Source organism: Arachis ipaensis, chromosome B09 (genome assembly GCF_000816755.2).
Source record: "Arachis ipaensis cultivar K30076 chromosome B09, Araip1.1, whole genome shotgun sequence".
In the NCBI taxonomy this organism is placed as follows: Eukaryota; Viridiplantae; Streptophyta; class Magnoliopsida; order Fabales; family Fabaceae; genus Arachis; species Arachis ipaensis.
In genome coordinates this window covers 105,669,911-105,679,836 of record NC_029793.2, presented here as the reverse complement: position 1 = coordinate 105,679,836, position 9,926 = coordinate 105,669,911, and the positions used below count along the sequence as shown (strand labels likewise).

Here is a 9,926-nt window from a genome sequence, read left to right as displayed (position 1 = left end):
GAGAAGAGTATCTTTTTCTTGGGGGGCGGAGAGACCGAAGTAGAGTGTAGAGAGTAGAGTGTGGGAGTTATCGCCCTCCGAATCAAAATCGACGACACAATCACATGTGAGTTGTGATTTGTAACTTTGTTGTTTATCCAATACCTCAAATTCACTGTTTCTTTGGGTATTTTATCCATGTTACAAACTCCAGCAGTCCAGCTAGGGACTAATTACTGTGTTCCACGGTCAATATTCTCTTGTAAAAAGAATTTAATTTTAATAAACGATTTTTGTAAAATATGCATTAATAATATATTAATAAAAATAATTACTTTTTATTTTGATTAGGTAAATAATTATCGAAAAAAATATAATTAGAAAATTATGTAAAATCATTATTAATACTTTAAAATTAAATTCTTGTAAATATAGAAAAGTTAGAAAGATGATGTAATTTAGATCTTCTAAATTTTGAATTTTACTTTAGAGGGAGAAGTGTGATCTCTCACTATTTATTTTATAGGTGAGACAAGAGAAAATATGAAAGAGAAATCATTCAAGGGTGAGAGATCAAATTTTATTCTCTAAAGTAAAAATTCTAAAGTTAGAGGATCCAAATTCAAAGATGAACATCCGATTAACCATTCAAGGGTGAGAGATCAATTTTTACTCTCTAAAGTAAAAATTCAAAATTTAGAGGATCCAAATTCAAAGATGAACATCCGATTCTCCCTCCCCCTCTCTCTCTCTCTCTGACGTGACGCGAATCTCATTCCTCTGTCTCCGGCGCGGCGCGATTCTCCTTTAATTTCCTCTCTTAGGCGCTCTTTTTCCTTGTTTGATTCTGGGTTGTCGGAATTTTTGAAATTGGTGGCTTAGGAAAAACTACTCTTGCTAGAGATGTTTGTAGAGATGAACAAATTTGATGTAAGTATTGGATATAGAATCATTTGTATATTTTTAGTTGAATTACTTAAGCTTTTGGAAGAAACAATTTAGGTTCAAATTCAAAAAAATTTAGTGGTTATTTTTATTTTGGCAGTTTCTTTTAAGGAGAGAATCTTATTCTTGACTATGTTGTAGTCCCCAAATTTGGAGTAGCTAAGAGCAAGGATCTGAGCGTTCATTATGGGAAATGAAAGCTTAAATCCAAATTATATGATTTTTCGATGGATGCCATAATTTGATTGCAAAACCGAAACTCAGAAACCTTAAGCTTTTTTATTTAAATAAATTAATACGAGAATCAAATTACCTGATTCCCTTAAATGGATTTTGAAAACATAATTCTCCTAAATTATATAATATATAAATCGTCCTAACCTTTTGTGTTTTAAATAATATATGAATTATGTTACCGGAAGATTTATGCATGAAATGCATTGCTCAAAAACACATAGATCGTCCCAGATCTTTGTGTGTTACAAAATGTATATAAATTGTCCTAGACCACCATGAATTACGTCTTCTTATCCTAAAGCTCATTGTCCTAGCACGATTTATGTGTTACTGTGGTAAAGCACATTAGGGTGGAATGATTTACATTTAAAAACACAAAGCTCATGACCATGAAACGATTTATGTGCTAAAAGAGGCTATAAATAAACGAGAACAATGTATATTGAGCCATAGTTGAGTTGAGGGTTTTGGGGAGATGGTTGAGAGTGTATTTTTGCTAGTTCATCACCAAAAAAAATTGATGAAAACACATGTGAGGGTGTAATGTTCAGTAATAAAAAGAAGGTTAGAGTGTTCGTAAATCCTTCAACGAGTTTAGAGGATTTAATAAATATTATATTATAGAAGTAAATAAAATTTATACGAAAAAAACTAAATAAAAAAATAAAAAATTGTATACACAACATAAATATAGTACAATAAACAATAGAAAAAAATTTATATAAACAAAAAATAATAAAAATATATAAAAAAGAGACGGGACTTAGCAGCGGAGAATTGCCAGCGTTTTTCCAAAACGCCGCAAATCCACTTGATTACTGCGGTTCTTGTTGCGTAATCAGACTCCGCTCCAATTGATCGGATTTGGTGGCTGTTTACGGCCCAACCGCAGCCAATAACCTTGGAGAGGGGGCTTTGTTTCATTAAAATACCCCCAACCAAAATATTACGGCGCCATTAACCTTCACCCTTTTCGCGTGAACCCAGCAGAGCAAAGGCGCCAATCACTGGTCTCCTTCCCCCGCCGTCGTGACTCTTTCCTCCGTCAATTCCAGCCACCACGTCCGTGTCGTCGTTATTCCCCGTCACCGATCTCCTCCCTCCGCCGTGTAGCTCCCGCGCGCGAAGGTAAAGTAAAAGGGGTCGTCCAAGTCTTCTCCTTCCTCTGTGCACGTCCGTGACGTCGTCGGCGGTCGCCCCAACCATCCGTCCCGGTGTCGTCGTCGGCAGCCTTCCCCCTTGCCCTTGCCCTGTTGTGCGTTGCCGATCGCCCCATCTCCCCTCTCTCTGGTTCGTTCTTCTCCCTTGCCCCAATTTAATTTGAGTGGCTGTTGATAAATTAATTTTGCATCAATTTCATCTCTGTGTCTTCTGAATTTTGGTTCGAACAACGTTGATCGACTTACTTTGCCTAAATTTTCTTTCCCCAATTTAACATTCTGATTTAATTTTCCCCCAATTTTTGAACCCCTGAGTCTTGATTACTTAGTGTTTATTGTTTTTAGAATCATATAGAAATCCGAAGCAATCATAATGTTTAATGTAACAGCATGGTCTAAGCTTCTAAAAATTAGCTTTTGATGGAGCTGTGGTTCAAGGTAAAGCTTTTGATCTGCATTACATATTTTCGTTTTCTAAGATCAATCCTGTATTACATATCTAATATTCTCTTGATTTGTGTTAGCATTGATCAGACATGTTCTCAGCATTGACATTGATCCAGAATCTCTTGAAATAGCATCTCTTAATGCTGAGGAACTTGAGGTATTTTATGTCTCTGTCGAATATTATTCTAAATTATTACAAAGGTTTCACATTATCCAAGTCTCTTGTTTGAATTAAATAATAAGATTTGGTGTATTTTGAATATTGTACATCAAGGCAAAGTGTCTTGAATGAATAAAGCTTGGGATATTGTTGTAATAGAAAAAGATGAAATAAAAGTTGGTCAATTATATGCTATTATATGTTGTAGATGCAATAAATGAAATTTTTCAATAATTATTTAAAGGTTGGTTATTAATAATTGATACACCATTCTTTTTTATTTAATTAAAACTTCAGGTGGATATGGATTTTATTCAGTCTAATGTCATGGACTTGAGGTGGAGAGGTAACTTTCCGTTCATTCCATCCCATTTTATGAGTTCATGTATTGAACAATAACCTTTATCATAGAAAATGTAAAAAAATCGGATTCGGATCTTAATGGATTTATAAGATTGAGTTCTATGTCGTAAGCCACCAGTTGATTTCAGGAAACACAAGTTTAGAAGTAAAATATGGAATCTTACATTTGTTGAATGGCGATATTTGGGGCCAAGTTGTTTTCTTTGTAGAAATTAGTCTATGTTTGAACTCTTGTGGTTTTGCAGCACTCCCTTATCACTTTTAATTATGTGGACTAAAAATGATTTTCGTCGTCAATTTTGACACTTCATTGGCATTTTGGAGCAACAACAGTCTGAATTGAAGGCTTGTTGCCTGGTGCAATTTGCTGCACTTCTCTCCTTTCTTTTCTGAAATTTTGTTCTTAGATGGATATAGAAAATTGATTTTTGTTATGTCTCCATAATCTCTAGTTGAGAGTGTAATAGTTCAAACAACATTGCTGAATTAGTTCTTAACTTCTTATTTATATGGGAACATAAAATTTTTAAGGGTATTCATTGTATAACTTGTAGGCATTATATGCTATTTGAAGTATTTCATTTAGTGTAACTAACAGGTTTATACGATTTCTTGGTCCATACTCTAGGCCAAATTGTTCATACAGTTATCATGAATCCTCCTTTTGGAACTCGGAAAAAGGGCGCAGATTTGGACTTTCTCAATGTTGCTTTGAAGGTATTTTACTCAATATAAACAAAAATATATAATTGATGAGTATTTTAATTTACCATGTTGCAAATATTACTACTTTGTCAGGTTGCTTCTCAAGCTGTTTATTCATTGCATAAGAGTTCCACAAGAGAGGTATATTTTCTGAATCTAAATACTAGTCTTGTTATTAGTAATTGAGTTCTACGAGCCTTGTCAGATGGATATTGAAGAAGTCTCTGATCTTCCCATTCCAAAAAGATGTCATTAGCATTTTTTTTCTGACCCTTTGCATTAACACATTTTATCCTCAATGATAGCTTCGTTTTTCCAACCTTCTATTGATACCATGGGTTCAATTTTTATCTAACCGCAGCATGTAAAACGAACAGCTTTAAGAGATTTCAACGCTAGCAATGTAGAAGTTCTATGTGAGGTGAGGGAGGTTACTATGTATTAGATGTTTAAGTCACATAATAATATTTGATTTTTTTTCTCTCCAAATCGACCTTATTTTTTGTGTAAATTGTTCTCTCTTAAAAAATATGGTGAACCAATATCAAGTACTTAGGTCACCTAAACAACCTGATTCTTTCATATATTTTCTTGTTCCAGTGATTCATGGAGTAGCCATAATTATGGACCTGCATCTTGTAAGCTGTAACTGATTTTCCCCCTTGCTTTGACAGCTTCGATATGATCTGTCGAAACTGTACAAATTTCATAAGAAGAAAGAGGTAGACATTGCTGTTGACCTCTGGCGTTTCGTACCAGGAAAGCATCAAAGCTAAAAGGCATTTGGCACAGAGAAGTGCGATTAAAGGAGAAACTTTGTTTGTTTTTTTCCCCTCAGTTTAAAATGCTCTTGCACATTAAGTAATGATTCCTTTATAGTTGTGCATATATGTGAATTCAATAGTTGAGGAAGGATCCTCTTGTCATGAAATCAAATAACTTTATGAATCTATAAGTGGCCACAGTTCCTCCCAACTCCAACGTGTACTATGAAGTTGAGCTGGTTTCCTTTGTAAAGGTGAGAGAGAATTGTCTTATGTTCCTAATGTTTTATGGTTCTGACAATATTAAAAATAACACTAATTTAATAAAAATAGAATGCAGAAAAAGGAATCGTGGGATCTGAATACACCAGAGAAGATAGAGGCAGCTGGAAAGAAGAAGGAAGAAGGGAATGCATTGTTCAAGGTTGGCAAATATGAAAGAGCATCAAAAAGATATGAAAAGGTATTGTACTCCCTGCAAAAATCTTAGTGAAATTTGTTGTGATGTGAGGAAATTCAGAATCACATGAATATTTTTTTTTGGGTTTTAATATATAGTTCTCTGTATCCTTCACTGTAGAGTGCAGTACAGTTGCAAGATAAGAATCAACATGTTCTTTTTTAACTTTTTGTCTAGTTAATTACTTGCTTGCAAAAATATCTCATGCAATTGGCTGATGCTCATCTGTTAACAATGATTTTCTACTTAAAAATTCTTTGTGCTATTTCACTTCTCAAATTGATTAACCTTACACTTTGTTAATCATGATATTGTTTATTTAGTGTTTTCCTATGTTAATATTTAAAATTTAATAAATATGATGTAAAAAAAATAGGTTATAGTAAAGAAAAATGGCATAAACTATTGTAGTTGGTCAGTTTTTTTTTAAGCTCATGCATGAAATTGCGGTGGTTCAAAACCGTCACAATTTTTTTAAAAGAACCACACAAAATTTCGGCGATTGTAAAACCGCTGCAGATTTTTTAAATCAACTAACCAAAATAGCGGCGGTTTTTAAAACCGCCGCAAAATCATCAACCTGATTTCCTGCGATTGTGCTAGCGATTTCTCAAAACCGCCGCAAAATCAAATCTCCACCCCTAACAAGCGACGCTTGTGGAACCGCTGGAATTTTGTTTGCGGCCGATAAAAACCGCCGCAAATCCCTAAAAAAGCCGCCTCTATTCGGCGTGTCTCTTGCAGTGAATAAATAAAATTTATACAAATAAAACTAAATAAAAAAAAATTGTATACACAACATAAATATAGTNTACAAATTATGTTAGTTTTTGTAACGAGATGGTGTTTTGTTACAAGATATTATAATATTTTGTAACAAAAAAAACAAGTTGCAAAAATTCAAAATATTTTGTAACAAATTTTTTTTTGTTTCAAAAACTCCAATTGTTTTGTAACAAAACAACTTTTTGTTTCAAAAACTCCAATTATTTTGTAACAAAAAATTAATTTGTCACAAAATTTAATATTGTTTATAACAAGTTAATTATTTGTCACAAAATATAAATATATTTTATAACAAATTTCTTTTTTCAAAATGTTAAACACTTATAAGAGTAAAAAAAAGTGTGTATATATTTTTTTCAAAATAATTTAAAATTCAATAATAGAAGTATTATACAATTTAATTTAAGAAATTTGTATTATGATTGAATTACGGTTTGTTTTATTAAATTGAGTTCTTAGAGATTAATTTGTTAGAAATGTTTAGATTGATTTTTCTAAATACTTTAAGTTTAAGATAATTAATAGTTATGCACAATTTCTATTTTAATTAGTTATTTTATATAAATTAAAATTAAAGTTGTGATAGAAAAATAATAAAAGGTCATATAATTAAATTTAAAAATAATTGATATTTTGGGTTTTAACCATATTTTATAAAATGTGATTAGTATGTTCATTGTAAGATCTAGAATTTTTGAAAAAATATCATTATGAGTTAAGTTCAAATTATTTATTCATTAAAGATTTTATTTTTATAAATTATTTTACTAAAAATAATTAAATTAAGTTTTGATAATTGAATTAAAAATTTTACTTAATCTCATAATTATTGAATAATTTTCTATATTTAAATTATACAATTTAACGGTTGTAAAAGAATAAGAATTTTATATGATTTAATTTAAATAATTAAGATTTTAGAATTTAATATTTTAATTTTTATAAACAGAAAATAAATTATATTATCTCTAATTTTAAATTAGAATACTTGATCAAAAGCTAATTAGCAATCGATAATTAAATAATATTTTTCTAATATAATTTTAAGAAATTAAATAAGATTTTAAATTAATACTCTATACCCTCATGTTATTAAAATTATTAAACTTTAATTAACCCAAATATTCTCAAATTTAACTCTAAACCTAATTTTATCCTAATTATACCATTCCTAAAAACTAACCTAATCTAAACACAACACACACAGCCGCCCTTCACCCCAAAGTCCCTCACCCATCGAAGAAAGAAAGAAAAGAAGGGGAGAAATCAGAAGCAGGGAAGAAAGGAGAGGTAAAGGGGGGTCCGAGGGAGAAGGGAGATCGGAGAGAGAGCGTCGATTGAGGGAGAGGGAGCGAGCCGCGTGAAGGAGCTGAGGAAGAAGACGTCGCCATCGAGCCGCCGTCCATGGAGGTTCACGATTAGAAGGAAGGCGCACCGTTTTGCCCAGAGCCGCTGCGGGAAGGACCGCCGTTTCGCGCCGCCATTGTGACTCTTGTCGCCGCCGGATCTGTTGCCATCGCCACCAGCTTCCACCACGGTCGAGGTTGTCGCAAATGGGAGAGGATGAAGCTGCCCATGTCGCCGCCGTGAGGAGCCGCAAGTCCTGTCGCCGTCATCATTGCAAATGGTGTCGCCGTTGTGGTCGAACCCAGCTGCCATCGTCACAAGCTCCGTCGCCACTGTTGGAGGTGGGTTGCCGAGCCTATGTCGCCGGAAAGCGGCGCTGCCATAGCTGAGGCCCGTTGCCGGTAAGGGTTTTTTTTAGTTTGGTCTCTGTTCTTGTAGGTTGGTCACTGTTCTTGTGCGATCTGAAAAGATTATTGTCGCTGTGTGGTTGTTACAGTTGCTGTCACTGAGCTTCTGGCTGCCAGGAACGGTGCTGTTGCTGTAGGAGATTGTCGTCAGAGCTGCTGCTCCACTTCTGTCATTCTTCCTTTCATAGTAAGTTGCCGGTGCTCTGAAACTCGTATTGTAATTATTCTAGTTATCTGCAGTTAAGGATTCTGATATATAGATGTGTAAAGTTAATTTTATGGGGTTGCATGTCAAAAATTAAGGTTGTTGCTGAACCATCAGAGTTTTCTTTTAATTGCGACATCGAGGTAGGGGGTTTAATTTAAACAATTTTAATTTAAGAATGCCTACAAGATTTATTGAATAACTACAAATAGATTTAATAGATGTGAGTAATTGATTGATTATGTGAATGTTGAATTGTGGCTGAAATTGCGATTGGAATGGTTGAGATTGTGATTTGAAATTGTTGATTTAGTGTTTAATTGATTATGTGGATTGTGAATTGTTTGACAAATAATTGTTGTGAATTCTGAATTTGATGGATTGTATTGGTTGATTACTATTGAACAGGTTATTAAATATATTGTAATGGTGATGGAATTGATTGGTGATTGCTTTGAGATTTGATTTTGAGAGGTACTAAAGGGGTTGAATTTTGAAACACTAAACTACTTGTTGAAAATCTGAGTTTTGAAATGAAACGGCAACTTTGAAAGTGAACCAGCAACTTAATAGAGATTGGAATGATATGAGATTAAGAGCTAAGCAAACTACAACAAGTATAGTTATTAATATTCAATTTTGAAGGTTTCGTATTAACTGGAGACTTAATTATGACTTCTTAAAGTTGAATTATAAAATCTGATTTTCTGCTTTACTTTTAAATGAAGTCAGAAACTTTGAAAAGCTATAACTAATTCCGTAGTGATTGGAATTGCTTGAGACCAAGTCTGGGTTAAAATGGAATAAGTGGAGCTGGACTGGAAAATTTTAGGTCTTTTCGTTAAATACACAATTTATGGCAAATTTTTAAAGTTGAGTAATCAAATCTGTCCTACAGCAGAAGAGTTCAAACAGGGCAACAACTTGTTTATCTTGTTGCGGTTCCTCCGAGCTGAGTTTTGGAGCGAGACCAATTTTATTTTGAAATTTGATTAACTTGGTTTATTGCTCTAAAATTTCAGAATTTTAGGAGTTAAGGATTGGGAGTTGTGTATTTTTGAAAATTGTTGATCAAAGCTAGAAAGAATCAATTTTCAGCAAAATATGCATCAACTTCCAATGCTTGCAACTCTTAAAATTGAACAGCGATTGAGTTGCAACCAAGGCACACTTGTTACCAGATAAGTTAGAAATCTCCAAACTAAATTTAGGCCTAATTGAGGTTATGTAGTAAATGTTGTACAAGTTCAAAGATACTAAGCTCGTTGGTTTCTAAACAAATTGATGTAACATTATTAACCTTTTCCTTTTATTGTTGCATGGAAGTTAAAAGAAATAGATGTGCTAAAAAAAAAACTTGAAGAGAAACAAACACGGAAAGAGGAAGAATTAGCTCAAATGAAAGCTCAATTGGAAGCTTAACAAGCCGTTGTGAACTCTTTCATAGTGCGCTTTGACAATGAAAGAAACTAGACCCTAAAGGTACTCCTAAAATTGCTTATGGTTTTAATACATTTTCCTAGATGATTCCTATATTATTAGTATAGTTTAATTTGTATATGGATCTATTTATGACATTTTACTTGTGTCATGGTTGAGAAATGACAAATGTCCTATTATTTGGTTTGATAAATTTGGTTGTGTATTGGCTAAGAAATAAGTTGTGAATTGGTTGTTTTTGTTGGAACCGTAGACGGTGGAAATATCCAAGTTTTAGAGGAGATTCTGCCAAAATTTTTCTAAACATTTTGGATAAAACTTAATGGAAAAAATAATAATTAGTGTTATATCTTGTTTCTAATATTTTGTTTCGATTTTTCTTATTTACAGGAGTGCTGAAATGGTGACCACATGCTACCTTGAGGGCTCAAAAGTATTTTGATTCATAAAGACACTAATATATGTTAGAACTTTTAATTTTTGGTTGAACTTATGCAAGACATATAACTTGTAGAACTAAT

The 9,926-nt window shown here is 33.0% G+C and overlaps 2 protein-coding genes across 2 annotated transcripts in view; one reads left to right on the top strand and one right to left on the bottom strand.

The window, feature by feature from the left end:
- Positions 1–131, bottom strand: part of LOC107618390 (pyruvate kinase isozyme A, chloroplastic) — a gene marked incomplete in the record, with an annotated part of 5,814 nt that extends 5,683 nt beyond the window's left edge. Inside the window, 1 exon segment of the mRNA XM_016320443.2 lies at positions 4–131.
- LOC107615735 (methyltransferase-like protein 5) lies at positions 2,836–9,357 on the top strand (the record flags this gene model as incomplete). The annotated part of the gene is made up of 10 exons (XM_021110470.1): positions 2,836–2,925; positions 3,226–3,274; positions 3,920–4,008; positions 4,090–4,137; positions 4,358–4,417; positions 4,671–5,014; positions 5,094–5,223; positions 7,214–7,754; positions 7,850–7,947; positions 9,292–9,357. Coding segments are annotated over 6 exons (438 nt in total), but the record flags the coding sequence as incomplete, so codon positions are not given.